The sequence below is a fragment of the Myotis nattereri genome (assembly GCF_964212035.1).
Source record: "Myotis nattereri genome assembly, chromosome: 2".
Lineage (NCBI taxonomy): Eukaryota > Metazoa > Chordata > Mammalia > Chiroptera > Vespertilionidae > Myotis > Myotis nattereri.
The window spans coordinates 165,871,352-165,894,917 of record NC_138076.1 but is presented as its reverse complement, the minus strand read 5'-3'; the positions used below and the strand labels follow the sequence as shown (position 1 = coordinate 165,894,917).

The following is a 23,566-nucleotide window of genomic DNA, read 5'->3' as shown; positions in this document are numbered from 1 at the left end:
GTCTAAGCTTCCAGGAAGTTACATAGACATTTCAGTTTTCATTAGCTAAATGAAGATATTTTAAGAAGTTGAAAAGAAAATTTGTTTTCAGGTTGAGAGTAAATTCTCTTTCAAAATTCACCTGATTATTAAATAATTTAAAGTTTTGGTTTTTTTTAAAATTGAGAACTTCTTATGAGTTGCTGAGTAGATTGGTTCCTAAAAGTGCAACTCAGGTACCAACAAAAGAAAATGGTTTTACTTTCAGTTTTCTAGCACAAAACACTGATTAGCATATAGTATAAAGAAACAGCTACATTGCTTCCCCCCCCCCCCCCATTCTGGTGTCCCTTGAGTGACATCTCCTTAATGTTCGGTTTGTGTTTGGGGGGGGGCGGTCAGAACCAGTTATCTGCCTTCTATTTTGTCCATTGCTTAAGTTCGTTCCTGTTGTCAAAACTGTCCCTCCCACCCCCTAAAAAAATGATGTGACACATGCTCATGCATTTATGTTAAAATGAGTACATCTGTATTTGTATTTTTGTTTTCAACATTGCCAAGGTGCTATGGGAAATTAAAGTAACAAAAATTAGGACAAATAAAATTGTTTAAAAGCAAGACTGGTTTTCTTTTCTCCAGGTGGTTTATTTCTAATGACTACTTGTATTTACTTTTCAATAATTTTATATGTTGCTCATTCTCTAGTTCCCTTACAATCCCGGTCTCAGCAGGTTTTGATTTGTTTTGGGGAAGAGGCAGAGGTAAGATATGTGATACTGCATCTGTAAAGTGAGGGCAGAGAGCTATAAGATTCAGCTTTATGATCCTGGGGTTTTCTTGAGTTACTTTTGTGTGAGAAACAGTTACTGAAGGGTAAAAAATTACAGGGCAGTGTGCAGTTTAAGGATATGCTTTCATTGGGCTGATAGTATGGTCTGACTTGAGTATGTAAATTCTGGGCTTTTAAAACTTATTTTCAAGAGAAAACCATTAGGTTTCCTTTAACTTTTCAACCATATCTTTGTTTTGATTGTATCAAATCCTAAAGCTAAAGTTTTTTTTGTTTCATTTTTTAAAGCTGAAGGTTTGATAGATTTTTAAAGGGAAAGTTTACTGGGAAATTTAAATAGGTCTTTAAGCTTTTTAATACCATGATAATGCAAAAATGGAAAAGCTGAGTGAATCTCTAGCTTTTTAACAGATGGTATCTGTAAATTAATGTGACATTTCAACTTTTATTAAATATAGTTCATCAGTCCACCCTTACCTGCACTTCCACTTTCCATGGTTTAGTTACCCAAGGCAGCCACAGTCAAAATATTAAATGTCAAATTCCATAAATAAACAATTCATAATTTTAAATTGCATGCCATTCTGAGTAGCATATCTGAGATGTGGATCATCCTTTTGTCCAGCATATCCAGACTATACACCATACAGCCATTGCTCTTGGTTATCAGACCGCTGCTCTAATGCAGTGTTTTTTTTGTTTTGTTTTTTTAAGTCAAGTAGCCATTAATGGCCCCACAGGATGAGAGTAGTCATGCTGGCAATTTGCATATGCCAAAGATAAGCCATAAAGTGCTTCCTTTAAGTGAAATGGTGAGTACAGTGCAATAAGATATTTTTACTATCTAAAGTTATGTATGAGGTAACTAATGTGTATGTTCACTTTAATTAGCTCAGTAGCATTGCCCCTTTAAATAGCTAAAACCTTTAGTTTACTAATGAACAGTTTATCTTAATGGAGATAGTTAATATCAGTGAGCAAAATGGTCCCATTAATAACAGGTTTACAGGATTACATACAGCTTTAGAGCCTTATGTCAATGTGTTGGTAAATACATTTGGCCAAGAGAGGGATCTGAATAAGTTTATCATTAGGAACAGTATTTTTAATGGACTAATAACCAAATTGATAGCTTTAATTATGTTTCTCATTAGGGAGGAAAATCCTCCCCAAGACGCTCCTCCCTGAGTGGATCACACACCTGCCAAGGAGGGTGGGACAGGGAGCAGTTGGCATATTCACCTTCAGTCGGGTTGGTGTCTGCTGACAAGGAAAAGGGGCTGAAGGGCTGTTAGAATAAACAGACACCTGCCAAGGCCCTGTGGTGATCTCTTTCTGTGTAACAAACACCTCAAATTTAGTGGCATAAAGGGATGACCGTTTTATATTCAAAGGTTTTGGACAGAGCACAACAGGCATCGGTTGTCTTTATTCCATATTGTTTTGGACCTCAGCTAGGGAAGACGGAAATGTCCAGCGGCTGAAATCATCTATTGGCCTCTTCACCGTAGGCTACGATGACTACAAGGCTGGGCTTAGCCAGCGACATTGGGCAGAGCACCTCACGTGGCCTGCCAAGTGTGGCAGGCAGCTGCCCTGCAGGAAGGTTGCTAGGTTCTCAGTGTTCAGGGAAGGAGGGTCCTGAGAGGGTTCTCTTCAGTGGGGGCCTTTCAAGAGAACGAGGGAAGCTGCATGGCCTTCTAGAACCTAACCTCAGAAGTCACATAGTATCACTTGGGCTATGTTCTATTGGTCAAAATAATCAGAAACCCATTCAGATTCTGGGGAGGGGGCATGGACCTCACTTTCTATTTTTGATTTCTGAGAGGAAGGGAGAGGGAGAGATATATAGAAACATCAATGATGACAGAGAATCATTGATCAACTGCCTCCTTCAGGTCCCCTACTGGGGATTGAGCAGCAACATACAGCAGGAAACCATGACCTCCTGGTTCATAGGTTGACTCTTAATCACTGAGTCACACCAACCCGGCTGAAATTCTTTGCTCAACTTAAGAAAAATGTTTTTTTTCTTCCAGCCCATGAATGATATACTGAGTAGAAACTCATAGTTGGCAAATGTTGGGGCCTGTTCTTTTAAATAACCTTCGGATCAGCATGGAAGGGAAGTGAAAACACGGAATCTCCCAAATTGTGAGGGGGAGCTTTGGCATTTAAAAAAAAAAAAGTTAATAGTACTAAAGAAAGAATATAAATGACAATATAAGCATTTCCCTAGTAGTTCCTGGCAAAAGTCCACAAATGTTTGGATCTTCCTTGTATTGAGTTAAAATATTAATTGTGGGGAAAACCTATTAAGCCGTACGCCAAGGATAAAAAGATAAAGAAGACTAAGTTCCCCTCTTTCAAGTAGTTAGAAAGCCAGGCAGAAGTAACTGGATTGTCCCTTCACTGTGATAAATGCCAGAAATGAAACAGAAACAAAAGAGCTCCTGGCAAATGGGGCCGGTAAACCCCAATACAAGAAGTGGCTGGTGTTCAGATACCTATAAATGGGTAGGTGTCAATCAAGGTAAAATAGAGGAAGGGACAAGACAAAGACGTCGCTGCCTAAGTGAAGAGAGCTGGAAAAGTATGGCCAGGAGCCCCTAGAAAGTCCTTGCATGTGAGTTCTCAAAAGGTGAAACTGCGTGTCCACGCCATCCACACCTTAAGCCCATTTTGTGCTGGAGAATTGGGGTGGCGGGCTTGGGCTCGTCTTTTCAGACGTTCGCCAGGAGGGGGCGCAGTAAGCCCGCGAGTCCCGAGCTTGACTTGGCCGTGGGGGCGGAGCCTTCTCAGCCCGGAGGCGGGGCCGGCGCGCGCACGTGACCCTCGCTCATGGCGGCGGCGGCGGCGGCGGTGCTGGCAGCGCTCGGCGGCCGGAGCCGGATCCTGTAGCCGGGGTGTGGGCCCGCGTCAGGCCGTCCCTCCTTCGGCGCCCTCTCTTGTCTTCCGGAGTGTGGCTGGCGGAGCCGGGATGGCGGAGCGAGGCTTGGAGCCCGCGCCGGCCGCGGTGGCGGCGCTGCCGCCCGAAGTGCGGGCGCAGCTGGCGGAGCTGGAGCTGGAGCTCTCGGAGGGTGAGCCGGGCGGGGTGCGAACGCCGCGAGGGGTGCGAACGCCGCGAGGGGGAGACCGGGTCCCCGCCGCGCGCCCTGCTGGCCGCGCGGGCGAGCGGGGAGGAGGATGCCGGAAACCTGGCCGGGCTCTGAAGGGTCGCCCTCCCTTCTCTCCCACTCGTTGAAGCGGGTGGGCCGTGCGCTCATTGTGTGCCGGGGGTGGGGGGGGTGTTGCGCAGGGGCTTGGCGAAGAGGTCCTCTCTGCCCCCCCAAACCCGAGACAAAGCTGCCCCTCCGCTTCGGCCGGGCGTCCGGGCGCGGGGGGTGGGGGTGAGCTGCGACAGGGCGGCTGACAGCTTGCCCCTGCCCTCTACCCTTCTCGAGGGGAGGGCCCCACGCCTGTGAGTCCCCCTTCAAAAAAAAAAAAAAAAAAGACACATGGAGATCCGCAGCCGCGCTCCTTCCTCCTCTAACAATGCGAGGTGCCTCCCCGGTGACAGGCGTGAGAAGCGGGGTGGGCCGCGGAGGGTCCCAGGGCGGTTGAAGCGGTGGCTGTAACCCGGAGGCAGACGCGCGGCACTGCCCCGAGACCTCACCTTTGTCGGAAGGGCCCCCCCCCTCCCAACCCGGTGCCTGTATTCGCGTTGAATTTTCCACATCCGATCACCTTTGGGAGTCTTTGAAGGGGGAGGGAGAGGTTCCATGCAAATATCCTGGCCGGCACCCCCGTTCTTTTGACAATGGATCGGTACGAGGAGAGCTGCTGCGTTTATTTTGAGAATTAAAAGGATGGAATAAATCAAGCCGCTGTTCCTAGACGAGTCCCTTGGACAACAATGAGAGAAGCGTTGCTGGGCTGTGGGCATGTGACCAGGCTTCTTGTGCAGTTGTGATCAGCTCTCATAAAGTTCCTGTTTTTATCGCAGGCTGCCTCCCAGACAAAAGCAGCATTTTGTCCAAGCTTGATGTCAGTGCTGTGGTGGGGTCCCCAGAGTTGCACATTCTTATTGGGTTCCTTGCCAAAGGCCCTCTTCACGAGCATTTTTCAAGTGGGTTAAAAACTGGATTGGAAAAGAATGTGAGAAGTTTTCCAGGAGAGCTCGGACTTTGTTTACTGATGGAGACATTATCTCCTTCACCGCCCCCTTGCCATCCCCCTTCCTTTACATGAAAAGCCCAAAGTAGACTTGAGTGTTATAAATCCGGTTTGACATGGGAGGAAATTATTATTGCCAATAACCCTGTTAGGTTTTCCCAATGTGTAGGGAGGTGCTGTTTTCATTTGCACTTAATTACCAGCATAATTTTCAGTGAATCGGTTGGTAAGTTAGTTCTTCTTTGGCCAGCCCCCAAAATCAGTGGGGGGGGGGGGGGGGGATGAACAGGACAACATCCAAAGACAGGAGTTTGTTTCTGTGTGGGGGGCATCGCCATGCGTTCTGCCTCTCCTCCACCGAAGCATTGTCTTTTCATCTGTGATGACTGCCACTCAGTTCTGACTTTTGGAACACTTACTTTACACAGTAACAAATCAGCCTTCTTCGACGCGCCAGGAAGAGAGAGGGCTGGCTGGATGTTTGCATCAGAACAAGATTGAAAATAGGAGTTGATTGCTTTTACACGTAGAGGGAAATCCTGGAAGCTCCTTATTCTTGGTGTTTGTGCTCGCATCTGATTCTCGTTTACTTCCCCGGGCGTTTCTAGAGACGATCCTGAGGACCCGTTTCTAGGACTCACAGTGATTAATTAGCTCACCTCTCCCTCCGGAAAGGTGTGAGACTCCTACAGACTGTGAATTCCGAGGCTGAGACATTTTTAGGGACAAGTACATGGCTTGGCTTTCCAATGCAGGGTTGTTTTGGGTGACTCCGTTTTAATGGGTTTCTTATAGATTTATGCCACATTATCCTGTATTTCATCACGTTTAGCAATGGCTAACTGGGAAAAACACAGTTGAAAAACCTTGGGCCTGCAGTGTCAGCATCTTGGCCATCTGTTTCGCTCTTGCTCCAAGTACAGAGAATGGTTGCTGGAGAAGTAGGTGGATATTTTTAGGAATTCAAGCGAAGTTGAAACAACCCAACAGCCCCCCTTATCTATAACATGGTGTTATTTGTGATGTCTGTAGCATATTTAGAACCTTCTTTGTTTTACGTTTTCTCTACAGGGTCTGCTCTGGCTAGAGTACATTTTTCTTCTAAAAAGAGAAGGTGCTTTTAACTGTGTGTTTGTCATGTGTTGGTGACCTTGGTGCACTCACTCCTTGATTTTATGATGATTTCTTCTTAGGCTCAGGCCATCCTTGGCCCTAACTGCAGTGATAGCCTGAGCTGCGTGCTGTTAAAGACTCTCCTCGTGCTCGCCTGTATTTCCAGCTGGAGGCTTGGGTCAGGGATCGGCCAGCTCTGTGCTGAGATGCAGTTGTGCCTCCCGGGGCTGTTTGCCGCAGAACCCAGGGCTGAGGCTGGTGCTTCTGGCAGGTCATTGTGCACTTGGGTGAAGCCTCCTGCTTCTGCACCAGAAAGAAGAGCCTGAAACTGTCTGGAGAATCATTTAAAATTGAGCTTACACATAACATGAGCTTTTCTAACAGATACATTGAATAGGGTGGGAGGTTTCCATAAAGTATGCCTATGGCTGAAAAAATTTTGATGGTCACATATATTGTATTTATTATATGTTTGACAATAGGCTCTTTTGTCTGAACTTTATTCATATGTTTTAGTCAAGTGTATGCACATAAAGTAGCACAAATGATGAAAATTATTTGTTTAAATCTGTCTGATAATGCAATTATTGTGTAATGATCTTATACAGCATGTCATTTGAGCTTCACTACGATTTTGTGATAGATAGAATACATATTATCACCTCTCCCCTGCCCCCCCCCCCCATCTCCTTTATTTAACAGAGGGGAAAACGGACACAGAAAGGTTAAGTGTTTTGTCTAAATTTGCTCATGTAGTAAGTGCCATTATCCTAAGCTGCCATGTAATTATGGCATTTATTACCATCAAATGATTCAGTATCTTTACTGTTATTGATTGCACAACCTATTAACTCTAAGTTTTACTCTGAGGGAAGGCTACAAAACAGTTGTATGCTACAATTCCAAAGTCTGGTTAATTCTCTTTCTGAACTCTTTTTCAAATCTATCTTTCATGTATTTGATCCAGACATTTATTTTGTTCCTACCATGTGATAGGGGTACAGTGGTGAGCAGGGGACTATATTAGCTTTTAAGGAGTTTTGACCCTGGTAGGGAAATCACTTAAAAACACCATCAAAACAGTGTGCACATGAGACTATGATGGATTTATGTACAGAGGCTGCCCGCTAAGAAAAGAGGAAGCTGTCTGCTTGTCGTTGTAGAAAGGCAGCATGTACTATAAATACGAGACAGGACTGGCTGGCTAGTAGAGAAGGCTGTGATTTACCTTGTGCAGTTCAGTCCTGTGTGTGAAGGAATGAAGGATTGAAATCCCATACGTCGCCCTGGCCGGTTTGGCTCAGTGGATAGAGCATTGGCCTGCAGCCTGAAGGGTCCTGGGTTCAATTTGGTCAGGGGCACATGCCCAGGTTGTGGGCTCCATCCCCAATGGGGGGTGTGCAGGAGGCAGCTGATCAGTGATTCTCTCTCATCATTGATGTTTCTATATCTCTCTCTCCCTATCCCTTCCTCTCTGAAATCAATTTTAAAAAAAAGAAAGAAATTAGATACATCTCTTTAAAAATTTTGAAAATAAATAAATGAATACATCCCATAACGTCCGTGGCCTGTCGGAAGGAATGCAAGTCTTTCAGTATCTGAGAACAGTCCAGAGATGACAACTGGAAAGATATTTAAGATAAAATAACACTTGCAGGAAGGGATCCTCCCTTTTCTTGTTTGAACACTTCTCTGAGCACAAATACAACAAACACAGCCACATCCTCCCTTTCTCTTATCTGTTTCATCACAGAGCTCTGCAGTCCTTAATGCACTGTACTGTGTCCACCTGGAAGGTGGAGGGATTAGAGGGGGCCAAGTCCTGGGAGTTGAAGGGAATCCTCTTTAGGAGTGGGGAAGAGGTGGGGGAATTGAAAAGGAAAAGGGTAAGATACTGGCCCTGACCGGTTTGGCGCAGTGGATAGAGTGCTGGCCTGCGGACTGAGGGGTCCCAGGTTCGATTCCGGTCAAGGGCATGTACCTTGGTTGCGGGCACATCCCCAGTAGGGGGTGTGCAGGAGGCAGCTGATCGATGTTTCTCTCTCATCCATGTTTCTAACTCTCTATCCCTCTCCCTTCCTGTCTGTAAAAAATCAATAAAGTATATTTTTTTAAAAAATTTGAAAGGGTAAGATACTGGATAGAGATTGTATTTCAGCCCAGCTGGAGTGGCTTAGTAGTTGAACTTCGACCTGTGAACCAGGAGGTCACCGTTCTATTTCTGGTCAGGGCCCATTCCCGGGTTGCATTCCCCAGTGTGACCGATCAATGACTCTCATCATTGATGTTTCTGTCTCTCTCCCTCTCCATTCCTCTCTGAAATCAATACAAATATATTTAAAGAAAGACAAAAAGAAAGAAAAGAGATTGTACCTCACAATCTCAGAAACTGAGTACCAGGTAACTAGAATGGAGCACCAGAAAACTGGCAAATTCCTCCTGCTTTCTGGGGGGGGGGAGGGACCGGGAAGGTGGGCCACTTCCCTCCGATATCTGTAACATAGTCATGAATTCATATATAGAGGATATACCTCTATCAGAAAATTACATCTAAGCAGTTGTCCTGCCTGATCCTGGGAGTATGAAGGAAAGCAGGTGTGTGGATTTTTGAAGAACCCAAACTGGGCATTAACTAGTGCTCTACCGCCTAAAAACTTGCTTGTCTTTCTTTTTGGTGGGCTGTACTCATCTTTTGTTGGAATTTGTCTTTAGGAATTGCTGTCAGAGCCTATGGTACATTCTTTTGAAAATCCTCATGGTGGCAAATTTTAATTCTTCACTTCTCGATTCATTTTAATCCTTCACCTCTAGATTCGTTCTATGGTTACTTGGAGTCAAGTAGAGAAAAGTTGGTTGATACTCTTTTGGAGTCCAAACTACTTGTGATTGAAAAAATCAGAGTGATTCTAAATCAGTGATTATAAACTGATTTTCATCATGACTGTCAAAAACTTAGAAGGTGTCTGGTTTTGAGGGCAGTCCAGAGGAGAAATGGCAGAGTTCTGTCTGTTGGAGGTGACCCACCTCCCTGTAAAGGAGGGCTTGTTTGGATGCCCTGGTTCCAGCTGCGTTTTGGAAAATGAATCTTGTTGGGTGACAGGCCTATAGTATTGAGCTGGATTTTTGAATAAGAGAAACCCTTCACTCTTAGCCAGTCCTTGGTGGCTACTTTCTTTCCTGGCCTGTGTAAGGATTAGCACCTCAGGGTTGATAATTCAGATGATTGGTAAAAAGGGCCTTCACACTATATTTGTATTATAATTACTACAGTTTTCCATGGTCTGTTCTCATGATTAATTCTGGAATTCTCTCTGAAACGCTCGGTTACAAAATTTCTCACAATTTTTTTAAGAGTTCAGCTGAAGTACTACCTTTTTTACTTTTATTTATTTTTCAGTCCTCATTCAAGGGTATTTCCCCCCCCCCCCCTTTTTTTTTGGTTAATCCTCACCCGAGGATATATTTCCATTGATTTTAGAGAGTGAAAGGGAGAGGGAGAGACAGAGAGAAACATCAATGTGAGAGAGACACATCAATTGGTTGCTTCCCCATTCACACCCCACTGGGGTCATGGATCGAGCCTGCAACCAAGGTACATTCCCTTGACCAGGAATCGAACCTAAGACCCTTTGGTTGGGGGAAAGGGGGACACTCTAACCACTGAGCAAACCAGCCAGGTAAAAGTACTACCTTTTTAATAAACCTGACCCTGACTACTGTGAGCTCTCTTGCTTCAAACCTTACAGCATTTACAGTTTATATAATTTTTTCCAGTCATATGTTTTATATAACTTAGAGTGTTTTTCATTTCACCTCAATGTAAGCTCCTACAGAGGTGAGGTCATTTATACTTTAAACCAGTGGTCGCCAACTGGTGGTCCATGAGGTCCGAAAGGTTGGCGACCGCTGCTTTAAACTACTTTAAATAACTCCCAACTGTTTCTTCCTTGCATTGTTTTGGGAGTGCAATACATTTTTGCTCACTTCAGTTTGACTTGAACTGAAATATAAAGTCTGTGCTTGGGAACTTGATTTTGGCATAAGGCAGGGTTGTGTAATCATTTGATAGGTACAGATTTTAGCATCTGGTGAGTGTGGGTCCAAGTCCTGACCTATCACTTGCTCTGTGACCTTGGACTGCCTAGCCTCCCTGGTTTTAGTGTCTCCAGTACCTAAAAAAGGAATGACAACCTCATTAGAGTTATAAGGAGGTTTAAAATGAGATAATAGGAGAAAAGCCAAGTGTAGTGTGTGGTATGCACTGAGTGCTTGGTACATGTAATCTTTTATTGTTTCTGATAGCATAATATCTTGTGTTACTTAGCAGGGTGTGGTTACATATGAAGCGATGAATGGAATCAATTTGTGCATATATATTTTTAAAAGTAAGACTTTACTCCATCATCAGCTGCTCCCGTCAGCACCCTCTACCCTTGGTTCAGCACATGTTGGGTCACCGCAAGCAGTTGACTGGAGCAGAGAGGAGTAGCTGGCTTGTTTTGTACAGACATCTGGCATGTGTACATTTCCAAGCCCCTAGGTTCTGGCAGATGGCTCTGAAGTTGAAGCATGATTTCTGAGACTCAGGCACCTACAAGTTATGAAAAGACACATGTGGATGCTCCGAACCTTCAAATAGTTTCAGCGATTTTCAACCATTTTCAGCGTATGGCACACATAAAATAAGGACTAAAAGTCTGTGACACACTAAAAATATATGTTTTGCCAATCTGACAGAAAAAAATAGGTATGATTTTGATTCCCTCACACCAGATGGCTGTTGTTGTGTTGGCTTTTGTCATTTTTTAATTTGACAATCTAAGGGAAAAGATGTCAGTGCCCCTGACTAAATAGTCAGGTATTGCACGTTTTAAAAATCTTGCAGCACACCAGTGCAAGGGTTGACAACCGCTGTCTTAATCCTCCTTTTGTGCTTGGTGAACAAATCCTTTTGATTCCTCCTCAGAAAGTTTTCTTGCATCCTCTTTTCCTTTGAGTCGAATTTTTCAGTCCTCTACCTTTAGATTTAAGGGTCTGCTTTTTGTCTCCCTTCACCTCTAGACTTATGTTTCATCTTTTAAAAAATACTATTTTTATGTAAATCTATTGCTAAAGCCAGGGCTCTGTCACTCATTGTCTTTATCTTCTGTTTTCTCAAGGCAAGATGGTCTCCTGTATCTGTATTCTTAGAGAGTCTAAGTTAGTGCTTTTGCATACAAGCAGCCCATTTCTTTTTGGTGATTGAATATACCATAGAGCAGGGGTCCTCAAACTTTTTAAACAGGGGGCCAGTTCACTGTCCCTCAGACCGTTGGAGGGCCGGACTATAGTTTAAAAAAAAACTATGAACAAATTCCTATGTACACTGCATATATCTTATTTTGAAGTAAAAAAACAAAACGGGAATAAATACAATATTTGTATTTGCATGTGGCCCGCGGGCCGTAGTTTAAGGACCCCTGCCATAGAGGTTTAAGTGAGAGGTTTTGTTTTTTAGATTTTATTTTTATTTACAGTGGGGCCTTGACTTACGAGTGTCCCGACTAACAAGTTTTTCGAGATACGAGCTGTCTCTCGGCCGATTTTTTGCTTTGAGTTGCGAGCTAAAATTTGGGTTACGAGCCAGCTTCAGATACCCCACCGCTAGTTGGCGCAGCGAACGTCACAGTGAACGCCACAACATCAGCCCAGCATCACGTGTCTCACTCGTTCACTTTAAGATTTGACATACGAGTAATTTGAGTTACGAGCTCCGTCACGGAACGAATTAAACTCATAAGTCAAGGCCCCACTGTATTTATTTTTTTTGTTAATCCTCACCTGAGGATATTTTTCCATTGATTTTTATTTTTATTTTTATTTATTATTTTTTAAAAATATATTTTATTGATTTTTTACAGAGAGGAAGGGAGAGAGATAGAGAGTCAGAAACATCGATGAGAGAGAAACATCGACCAGCCGCCTCCTGCACATCCCCCACTGGGGATGTGCCCGCAACCCAGGTACATGCCCTTGACCGGAATCGAACCTGGGACCCTTCAGTCCGCAGGCCGACGCTGCTCTATCCACTGAGCCAAACCGGTTTCGGCTCCATTGATTTTTAGAGAGAATGAAAGGGAAGGGGAAAAACAGAGAGAGAGAAACATCGATGTGAGAGAGACTCATTAATTGGTTGTCTCCTGCCCACGCCCCGACCAGCAGCGAATTGAGCCTGCAACCTAGGTACGTGCCCTTGACCAGAATCAGAACCAGGACCCGTCAGTCTGAAGGCAGACGCTCTACCCACTGAGCAAACCGGCTAGAGCTAAGTGAGAGTTTTTAAATATGTTTATGCTTCTGATGAGTAAGTTGCTTTCCCATGTGGGTGCTCTTCTATGAACAAGATTGCCTGTGAAAGGCCAATGCTTTGGCATTCCGTAGCCTCACAACTGACAGAATCTTTGGATACACGGTCTGAGTGTGAGTGCTCAGGTGCCTTTTGGGGGACAGATTCTAGAGCTTTCATCAGTTTCTTAAGAGGACTGTGAAGCAAAGTTAAGAGCCAAGTCTATCAGCTGTCATGTTCACCAGCTTGTAAAGAAAGCCAGACTCCCTCAGCTTCCTCCTCAGCACTCACAGGCGTGCCTGTGTCAGTTCCCAGCCTTATCCCCTTTCCTTCTTTCTCAGAGGAAGAATAGCCCCTCCTCTTGCACAGTCTACCCCTCTGATTGTGTTCTCAGGCCCATCTTCTCTGCTGGGATCTTGGGAGCTTCCTTCATGATTGATCTATTCATACGTAGGCTTGTCTTTGTCTCTTTTCTCATCTGTAGCCTCTCACTTAACACTTGGCTCTTGGCTCCTTCCCTTCAGCCTGTAATGAATATGCTGAAGTTTCTCTCATCTTAAAAGCGCCAGCTTCCCACAATCTTGTATTGGAATCTGCTTGTTCTCGTGTGCTGGCACCCTCTCCCCCCCCCCTCCCTCCCACCAGTTCTAGGAGGTCTAGCCCACAGTTCCTTTATCTCACCTTTGCTCACTGCTCAGTCCATTGCTCTGCCTCATCTGGCCTCGGAAACAGCTGTCTGCAAGGCCACCAATGACTTCCACTTTCAGACTGAAAAGCACCCACTGGATGCAGCATTTTCCTCCACAGCATTGGTTACTGTGGACCATTATCTTGATGAAACTCTCTCCTTCCTTACCTTTTGTAGCATCCTTTTCCCCATCTCCTTAACTGTCCCTTCTTATGCTCTCTCTTGGGCTTCTCTCTCTCTCTCTTTCCTGGTATGGGTGTTCCTGATATCTGCCATTAGTCTTCCTCTCACTTCACATACACTTGCTGAGTCATCTCATCCATGGCCAGGGCTCCAGCTGTCATGGCTGCAATCTCTAGCCCATAGTCTGTATGTCTAGCCCTGACTCCTCTTCTCCTCACCGCCCCTTGGTTCCCCGGGACAGCTGTAACTTAGCAAGTCCCAAACTGTACCCCTTGTTTCAGTCTGCTCCACGAATACTCCCTACTGCAGAACGTTCACTTATCCAGGTCAAAAACTTGGGGGTCATCCTTAACTTTCTTTTTTTCTGCTCCTATGTTTATTAACAAGATTTCCTGGCTGGGATAAGCACTCAATATAAACCACTGACTTTTGTTTTATGTAAGAATTTTCTACATTGCTTATTTGTCATTTACCACCTCATGTTTGCAGTCATGTGGTAACTTGATCATATCCACTACACGCTGCTTTATTTCTTGGTGTAGCTCAGCACAATTGAGTTTGATTTGAGGGTGAAGGCAGAGTCTTGGCTGACTTGTTTCAGAACCAGGGTCAGGCTATGCAGCAGTAGCCACCAGGCTGAGCTGTGTCTGGTGCTGTAAGACACTCCTGAAGAAGGCCTGTCCCTTTGTCCAGAGAATGACTTAAGCATGACTTTGGTGTACGTGTCACACAGACCATCGCCCCCCCGACCGCAGAGCAATTGTTATCCGTGTTCCATCCTTAACTGCCAATGGATCACTGACTTCTGTTGATTCTACTTCCCCCATTTGCACTGTCTGCAATCAAATGCTCTACCATGGAACTATCTGCGTGGGTGTGGATGGATTCACACCGTCTGTGTTGAGGCTCGTAACATCTCTTGCTGGAATGATCGCAGTAGTCACTAACTTGTCTGCCTGCCTTAAGTCTCTGCTTTCTCCAGTCCAGCCTTATTCCATGATGTAATGATCCTTCTGAAACACAGATCTTTTCCCTGTTTCAAAGTTTACGTTGGCTTCTCCTCTCTGCAGGATGAAATCCAAGCATCCTTTGTGTACCAAGAACTGCCTGCCCTTTTAGCCTCATCTCCTGCTCCTTCTGTGTATTTCTCTCCTTTTTAGCCATGCTAAGTGACTTGTACTTCCCCTAATGCACTGTGCTTTTTCATGTCCCTGCCTTTGTACACATTGCCTTTCTCTGAGAAATGTCCAATCTGACGTATTCTTCCTTTTTTTCTGCCTGGGTAACTGTGTTTCACTCGATTTCCTGTAAAGAGCCAGCCTTTCCTTAACTTTCTCTTAAGACATTAAGATCTCTGTATTAAGTAGGCATCAGTTATTGAGTGCTTATTGTGTAACAGGCCCTGTGCTTAGTGTTTTATATACCTTGCCCAACCTGTAAGTAGGTGCTGAATAAATAGCTCCTATAATGATGACGAGGGAACTGAGCTGGCGAAAAGCACCTGCACGTTGAGGAATGCAGTGTGTGCCAAGCCCTGCCCTGTTGTTACACACTCCCTGATCTTTACCTCTCTCCCTACCAGTAACAGTAACGTTCTGAAAGGAATGGCAAAGGGGAAAGGACACTGGACTTGAGTCATTTAGAACTGGGGTCAGTTCTGCTTCTGTTGCTTTGGGCAAGTCTTTGAAATGTACCTCTAATCCTAACAACTCCTAAAGATAGGTCTGTGGTTCCCACTTGCTAAGGAACATGACGCCTGCAAGCCTAATGTGCTGAGATTGGAGCCCAAGTCAGCGTGGCTCCAGCCCCCACGGTGTTTCCCCATTGCCCTTCTCCCCCAGCTCCCTGGATTGTGTTTCAAATAGTTTTGGAGAAAGCCTCTTTCACTTTAACTGTTAGGTCCCACTTTTCTTAAGATACAGCTCTGTCTTTGGAGTTTTGGAGGTAGGGCTCCCTGGTGGGAAAAGAATGGAATGTTTTATCCTATTCTCAGAGAAATATATGGAAATAGGAGTGAGGTTGGTTATTTCTGACCTTGTGTTGCCAGAACCGGGGGGATCAACACTCTAAAACGTATTAGGAGAGTTTCTTTTGTGCCAGCCTAGCTTAGGCAAGATGTAACATCTTTATTTCTTAAAAGAACAAAAAAATTGGGTAAAGTCCTATAAGACTATAAAGTGAAAGATAATTTTATATACTTATGTTTTGATACGAAATTCATTCTTCTTCCTTGAATTGAAATGGGGATGAAAACGGAGGAAAATATTTTGGACGTTCACAGGACAGCCCTAAATGAAACTCCACAGGTCTGGTGTCTTTAAAATCCTTGGTGTGCACTGGACTTGAGTTTCTGAATTACAGATACAGGATTGTGATTACATTCTGGTTCAGAAGGAGGTTTTAGTGTTGTCATTGGTTTTTTTTATTTCCCTTAGGATATGTGTGTGTGTGTGTGTGTGTGTGTGTGTGTGTATTTAAAAATATTTTTATTGATTTCAGAGAGAAAGGGAGAGGGAGAGATAGAAACATCAATGATGAAAGAGAATCATTAATTGGTTACCTCCCGCACACCCCCTACTGGGGATCGAGCCCGCAACCTGGGCATGTGCCTCAACTGGGAATCGAACCTGGACTCCTGGTTCATAGGTCAGTGCTCAACCACTGAGCCACACCAGCCGGGTTCCCTTAGGATATTTATTTATTTATTTATTTATTTATTTAATATATTTTATTGATTTTTTACAGAGAGGAAGGGAGAGGGATAGAGAGTTAGAAACATCGATGAGAGAGAAACATTGATCAGCTGCCTCCTGCACATTCCCCACTGGGGATGTGCCCGTAACCCAGGTACATGCCCTTGACTGGAATCGAACCTGGGACCCTTGAGTCTGCAGGCCGACGCTCTATCCACAGAGCCAAACCAGTTAGGGCCCCTTAGGATATTTAATGTTTAATTTTAAAATTAATGGTATACTATAAATGACATGTACTTAATTAATTTTCTTGGAGTTATTTCTTATTTTGTGAAGGAGTAGTGTTTTAATAGCTCTTTATTTTCAGAGGACTATTGCTTTTCTGGATAAAATCATTAGGTAGAAGCTTCTGATAGTGTCTTGCTTAGTAAATCTGTGACTGAGGCAAACAGGCTTTTTAATTGAGGTATAATTGACATCCAGTTGTATTAGTTGCAGGTGTACAACATAATGATTCAGTATTTGTATATATTGCAAAATGATTACCACAGTAAGTCTAGTTAACATTGATCTATCACCATACATAGTTACAATTTTTTCCCCTGTGTCTTAAAATTTTAAATCGTTGTCATTATTACCTTATTGGACTTCCTTTCTGGTTTGGAGAAACTTTCATTTTTAAATTGAACATATAGAAAAATCATACGTATGCATTTTCCTCCCCACAGCTCTTTGCTTTTGTTTTTTCTTCAGGGAGACCAAGGGAAATGCTAGAAGATGAATTTCCTGTTTAAGAAAACACACAACTTCCTCACTAGTTGTTTCTCTGAGCTCTGCTCTCCAGTGTTACTTCTATATTACAGCTATTTCTCAAATTATCTTAAAAGTTATGAAATTTTCATTTGCATAGATATTCTTATCTCTCTTTGTAAGCTCCTTGAGGACAGCACACAGCACCCTTTATCATAGTGCTTTTGCGTCCTGATTCAACCAGTGAATGAGTCTCAGTGGTTCTCAACCTCCCTAATGCCGCGACCCTTTAATATAGTTCCTCATGTTGTGGTGACCCCCAACCATAAAATTATTTTCTTTTTTTTTTTTTTAATTTATTGCTTAAAGTATTACAAAGGGTATTACATATGTGTCCATTTTATCCTCCTGCCCTAGACAGTCCCCTAGCCTCCCCTATCCCCCAATGTCTTATGTCCACTGGTTATGCTTATATGCATGCATACAAGTCCTTTAGTTGATCTCTTACCCCCATAAAATTATTTTCATTGCTACTTCATAACTGTAATTTTGCTGCTGTTATGAATTGTCATGTAAATATCTGATATTTAGGATGTATTTTCATTGTTCGCGACCCACAGGCTGAGAACCGCTGCAACTGTCGTCGGTCTCCCTGTCTGTCCTGATTTCCTTGCCAGTGTCTGGCCGGCTCTTCTGTTAGAGTCAGGCTTGCTTCCTCACTCCTTCCTGACAGGCTCATTCCCGTCACTGGACCCTTCCAGAGACTGTTTCTTTGTTAGGACTGCCTGTTCTATTAAAATGTACCTGTTTCATGGCTTAGCTGATGCCCCCTTCATCCTAAAACCAGCTGACCGAGTTAGTCCATATTAATCTCTTCTAATTTTAGACTCTTGTTTGCAGTAGCACAGTGTAACACTGACCTGACCACTATTTGTGTGTATGTATATTATGATTTTTATTCTTTGCCTCCTCAGTAAGACTCTGAGAGGTTTCTTGAGTGTGATGACTAGGTCTTCTACCTTTTTGAACTTCTAAGGTGCTGAAGATATCAATATATCAAGAAAGATGTATTGAGTCCTAGCCAGTTTGGTTCAGTGGATAGAGCGTTGGCCTGCGGACTGAAGAGTCTCGGGTTAGATTCCAGTCAAGGGCACATGCCCAGGTTGCAGGCTCAATCCCTAGTAGGGGGTGGTGCAGGAGGCAGCCAATCAATGATTCTCTCTCATCATTGATGTTTCTATCTCCCTCTCCCTCTCTGAAATCAATAAAAACATATTAAAAAAAAAAGATGTATTGAGCACATTTATTTACATAGCCTGTTGACAGGTGAGGGAGATATAAAATGCAGGTTCCTTGTTTTCAAGGAGCTTTTCAATCTAATAACTCTTCAACAAATAGCTGTTTGAATTAAAAAATATTATTTTAGGTTATTGTTTTTCAGCACTCAGAAGCAGTTTTCTACTTGCGCAATAAGATAGCATTTAGTCCCATTTGAAATAAGTCTGGGAAGATGGCAGCTTGAGCACATCTCTGCTGTCCTCTTTTTTGAACTCAGTTCAAGTAAAATAACAATTTCAAACTTTAGAACAAAAATACCAAGAGTTAGAATGGGAACTCATGAAAGTAAAATTAAAGAACTTGCAGGATAGATCTAGGAAACCTAAATGCAAATAATAAGAACTTTAGAAGGAGAAATAAGTAATAAAAGAAAATTTTCCTCAACTGAAAAAAGATTGAGTATTGAAAAAGATTGCAGATTGAATGAGTTCACTGTGCTCGAGGCAAGACAGATAAGAAAAGGAACAAACCTAGGCATATTCTGATAAAATTACCAAATTCAGGGATAAGAAAAAACCCTCTATAAGCTCGTAGACAGGACCATAAAATTAAAATTGCAACAACAACAAAACAATAGAATATTTGCAATACTGTAACTTTGGTGATAGTGTAAGAAACATCAGCAGGCTATTCGGAAAAAAGGTCTACATTCCAAGAACCCTAGAGCCTAGATGTTATTCATTTTTCAGCCTAAAGAAAGCTCTATGTGAGTTTGCAAGTGTTCAGAGATTATATCACCCATAGACTCCAATCTAAGCAATATTCTCTATTCAAACAGATAATAAAGAAACCTCAAAATAGGAGAGGAAACAGTCATGGACAGTGGACTTTGAAATATACATATATATTATATACTAGAGGCCTGGTGCCCGAAAATTGTGTACTTCAGGGGTGTCCCTCAGCCCAGCCTGCACCCGCTCACAGTCCAGGAGCCCTCGGCAGTCGGGCATCCAAGCTGTGAGCCCGGCTTCTGGCTGCCCGATGCTCCACCTGTGGGAGTGCACTGACCATCAGGGGGCAGCTCCTGCATTGAGCGTCTGCCCCCCTGGTGGTCAGTGCGTGTCATAGCGACTGGTTGTTCTGCCGTTCAGTCGATTTGCATATTAGCCTTTTATTATATAGGATAGTAAATAATTATATACATTGAGAGTGACAAAGAATAGATAATATAAATGGTAAGTAAGGGTCTATTAAATAGAAGAGATATTGTGGGAGAGAATCTATTTGTTTGAACGAAATATTCTTAATAATTTCAGCAAAACACAGAGTTTGTGGAATGTTAGTGTGGGGGTGGTGAGAGATGAAAACATTCTTTGGTATCATTGGGATGTTGAAAAGGGAAAATATGTAAATGAACTGTCTTGGTGAGGAGAAAAATACTTCATTTATAATAATAGTGTTAAAGTGATAAAGTACTTAAAGATAAACATCACAAGAAAGGTATAGGATCTGGTTTTTTGTTGTTGTTTTTTTTAATATATTTTATTGATTTTTTACAGAGAGGAAGGGAGAGAGATAGAGAGTTAGAAACATCGATGAGAGAGAAGCATCCATCAGCTGCCTCCTGCACACCCCCTACTGGGGATGTGCCCGCAACCAAGGTACATGCCCCTGACCGGAATCGAACCTGGGACCCCCCAGTCCTCAGGCCGACGCTCCATCCACTGAGCCAAACCGGTTTTGGCGGTATAGGATCTGTATGAAGAAAATTGTAAAGCCTCCAGGATGTAAAAGTAAGATTTGAAAAAAATGGAAATACATGTCATGTTCCAGGATGGGAAGACTAAATATGTAGAAATTTAAGGCAAGTCAATTACGATTCCAATGAAGATTTCTTTTGGAGGCAGGGAATGAGATAAAATGATCTCAATGTTTATATGAAAGAAAAATGTTTTAGAACAGTCAAGAACACTAAAAACAGAATAATGAGGCTATGCTTGCTTTATCATATATTAAAACAAATTTTAAAATTACTTATACTCAAAGCAGATGGTATTAGCATTCAAATAAGGATGAGCAATCGGAATAAAGTGCCCAAAGCCTGGTATATGTGGGAAAAATACTATTAAAACATGAAAGTTTCATGACTTAGACTAGTTGTCTTCCCAATTGTCTCAAATTAGAAAAGATCTTAAAATAAGTTGGCTAGTACTCCATAGGACATCAGAAATACTGAAGTTCTTGATATTTATCCTGCCAAGAAGAACACACAGGAACCAGAAAGAAAAGCCCCTTCCTCCTTTTATAAACAAACAAACATATTTTTATTTATTTCAGAGAGAAAGGGAGAGGGAGAGAGAGAGAATCATTGATTGGCTGCCTCCTGCACGCCCCCAACTGCGAATTGAGCCCTTCACTGGGCATGTGCCCTTGACCGGAATTGAACCTGGGACCTTTCAGTCCCCAGACTAGCGTTCTGTCCACCGAGCCAAACCAGCTAGGGCTATAATGAGGTTTTAAACTACCCCTGTGCTTCAGCTACTGTGCTTCAGCCAAACTGACTTTTTTTGTTTTGTTAATCCTCAACTGAGGATATTTTTTCCATGGATTTTTTAGAGAGAGTGGAAGGGAAGGATGGAGAGAGAGAAAAAAACAACCATCGATGTGAGAGAGACACATCAATTGCATTCCAGACCGGGGCCGGGGTTCAAACTCACACGTGCCCACGAGGAATCAAACCTGCGACCCTTCTCTATGTGGCCTGACACTCTACCACTGAGCCACACCAGCCAGGGCTGCTAGACTCTTCTTTATCTCCTTCTTTTCCTTCCTCTCTCCTTTCTTCTTTTCTCCCTGCTTTCTTCCCTCTCTTACCTTTTTCTTTCTCTTTTATTTATTTTGCTGCTATTTATTGAATACCTACCATGTGCCACATAAGTACAGGCATTACAGCAGTGGTTAAAGTAACAAAAATCCCTGCCCTTAAGGGAATTACATTCTGTAGGACTAAAAATTAATATGTATTGCCTGTCATATGGTAAAAATTTCAATGGAGAAAAAGTGTGAAGAGGAATAGAGAATACTCGGGCCAGGTCAGTAGATATAATTTAAAATAGGGTATCTAGCCCTAGCTGGTTTGGCTCAGTGGATAGAGCGTTGGTCTGCAGACTGAAGGGTTCTGGTTCAATTCTGGTCAAGGACACATGCCTGGGTTGTGGGCTTGATCCCCAGTAGGGGGTGTGCAGGAGGCAGCTGATCAATGATTCTCTCTCATCATTGATGTTTCTCTCCCTCTCCCTTCCTCGCTGAAATCAGTAAAAATATATTTTAAAAGAATAATAAAATAGGGTAGTTATGGGAAACCCCTCATAAAATGACACTTGAACAAACACCTGAGTGTGGTGAGGGTTTTTCTCTCTCCTTTAGGCTCATCATGCTTGTTCCTGCGTCCAGGCCTTATTCCTTGCTTTTCTTCTGCCTGGAATGCTCTGGTGCAAGGGCTGTGCTTGGCTGATAGCTTTGCCCCTTTCCCCAAGTATTTGTTTAAATGCGCAACTTCTCCCATCTTTCTCCATCTCACTACTCTTTTACTTAAAAAAAGAAATTTATACTTAATACCACCATTTGAAAGATCTTATCCATGTATTTATTTGTTAGTTATCTGATTCTACACTAGTAAGATGTTAATTTGCAAGAGCAGAGACCCTGCTTTCTTGTTTCCTAGTGGATGCCCAGGGCCCAGCATAGAAGACTCTCAGTAGACACTTGTTCAGTGAACAGATGGACTTTGCAGGGAGAAGGTTTCAACAGAATTCCTTACATGGTGGCCGCTTTACAGAGTCAAGAAGGATAGACTCTGTCCCCAGGGCCTGTCCAGGAAGGAAAAGGGACCCCTGTGAAAGCTGGTCTGGGCTGGAACCCAGCAGCTCATGATGTTTCCCGGCATTTGGTTAGTTTCTAAAGTTTGTTTGTTTTTCCTGTTTCCCTCACCTATTTATCTGTGCCCTCTGATTTTCCATGTGATTTTTACAGCTGGATAATGTGACAACTTTCCATTTCATCAGCCTACCTGGCTACTTTGCTCATTCAATTCAGCTGATATTTATTATGTGAACTACAGACCTGGTGCATTCATGCACCAGGGGGTCCCTTGGCCTGGCCTGCAGGATCGGGCCGAAACCGGCTCTCTGACATCCCCCAAGACATCCTGGATTGCGAGAGGGTGCAGGCCAGTTTGAGGGACCCTACCGGTGCACGATCGGGGCAAGGGAGGGATGCAGGAGGTTGGCCAGCCGGGGAGGGACTGCAGGAGGGCTCCAGGGCATGTCCGGCCTGTCTCGCTCAGTCCCAATGGCTGGACCCCAGCAGCAAGCTAACCTACTGGTTTGATTGCCCCCTTTTGGTCAGTGCTCGTCATAGCGACTGGTTGACCGGTCGACTGTCTGTCCCCTGGTGGTCAGTGCACATCTTAGTGAGTGGTTGAGTGGCATTAGCATATCATTAGCATATTATGCTTTGATTGGTTGAATGGACAACCAGACGACTGGCCACTTAGCATATTAGGCTTTTATTATATAGGATACTTACAGAAGACACATTGCCAGGCCTGGTACAGTGCATGTATGAGAGCCAGAGCCATACTGGCTACTGAGGACGAATGCCTCTTGTGTTCTTTTGCACTGTGCCCATGCGCTGATTCCCCTTTCCTCTGCCTTACTCAAATGCATTACCCATAGGACCTGAAGAATAAGCTACTTGGATGGGTCTTTCTATAGACCAGATATTGCCAGCAACATTCATTTTGGTTTCATTGGTTGGGAGAAACTAAATATTTTCCATGCTTGGTTTTCCAATATATTTTCTTGGGCACATTACATCTTTTGCAAAATGTTGGAAGACCAGGGAAGTGAAATATTCAGCCACATGGTAAATACTGGGTTTGTTTAATTAAATCAGACCTTTGGCCGATTTATCCTAGTATTTGCAGTGTGGCCAACTAGACTTTTAGAACGTTCATAGGCCACCCATAATATGCCCAACTGTACACACAAAATGGATTAGTTTTCTCTCAGGTGCCTATTTCAGGACTTATGTCCAAGATATTGTTCAAACACTAAATTTTTTCATAATTTTGAACATAGGATAAATACATTAAAATCTCAAATATTTATTTATTACTCTAGCATGAACTTAATGTTTATCTTTATGGCTGAGAAGTAGAACTTGTAAAACAATAATTAAGATTATTCTATTTTTAAAAAGGATTCTATTTCAGTAATGATGAAAAGAGATGTGATTTATTTATTTATTGAATTTGAAAAACAACAACTGATTTCAGAGAGGAAGGGAGAGGGAGAGAGATAGAAACAGAAACATCAATTATGAGAGAGAATCATTGATCAGCTGCCTCCTGCATACCCCCTACTGGGAATTAAGCCTGCAACCTGGGCATGTGCCCTTGACCAGAATTGAACCTAGGATCTTTCAGTCCGCAGGCCGATGCTGTATCCACTGAACCAAACCTGCTAGGGCAAGAGATGTGATTTAAAAGATTATATTCATATGACAATATGTGTGTGGAGCTCTTTAGAAAGGCCTGTCCTGAAGCTACA

At 43.2% G+C, this 23,566-nt stretch overlaps 1 protein-coding gene across 2 annotated transcripts in view; it reads left to right on the top strand.

Annotated features, from left to right (window-relative positions):
* The first annotated feature begins 3,604 nt into the window (after positions 1-3,604).
* Positions 3,605-23,566, top strand: part of DIP2B (disco interacting protein 2 homolog B) — a 238,357-nt gene continuing 218,395 nt past the window's right edge. The window contains exon 1 of one of the 2 annotated variants that reach the window (XM_081082637.1): positions 3,605-3,849. In XM_081082637.1, coding sequence (XP_080938763.1) covers positions 3,750-3,849 — 100 coding nt within the window. In that variant the 5' untranslated portion in view covers positions 3,605-3,749. The remainder of the gene's footprint in view (positions 3,850-23,566) is intronic. The other variant, XM_081082638.1, reaches the window with a different exon arrangement.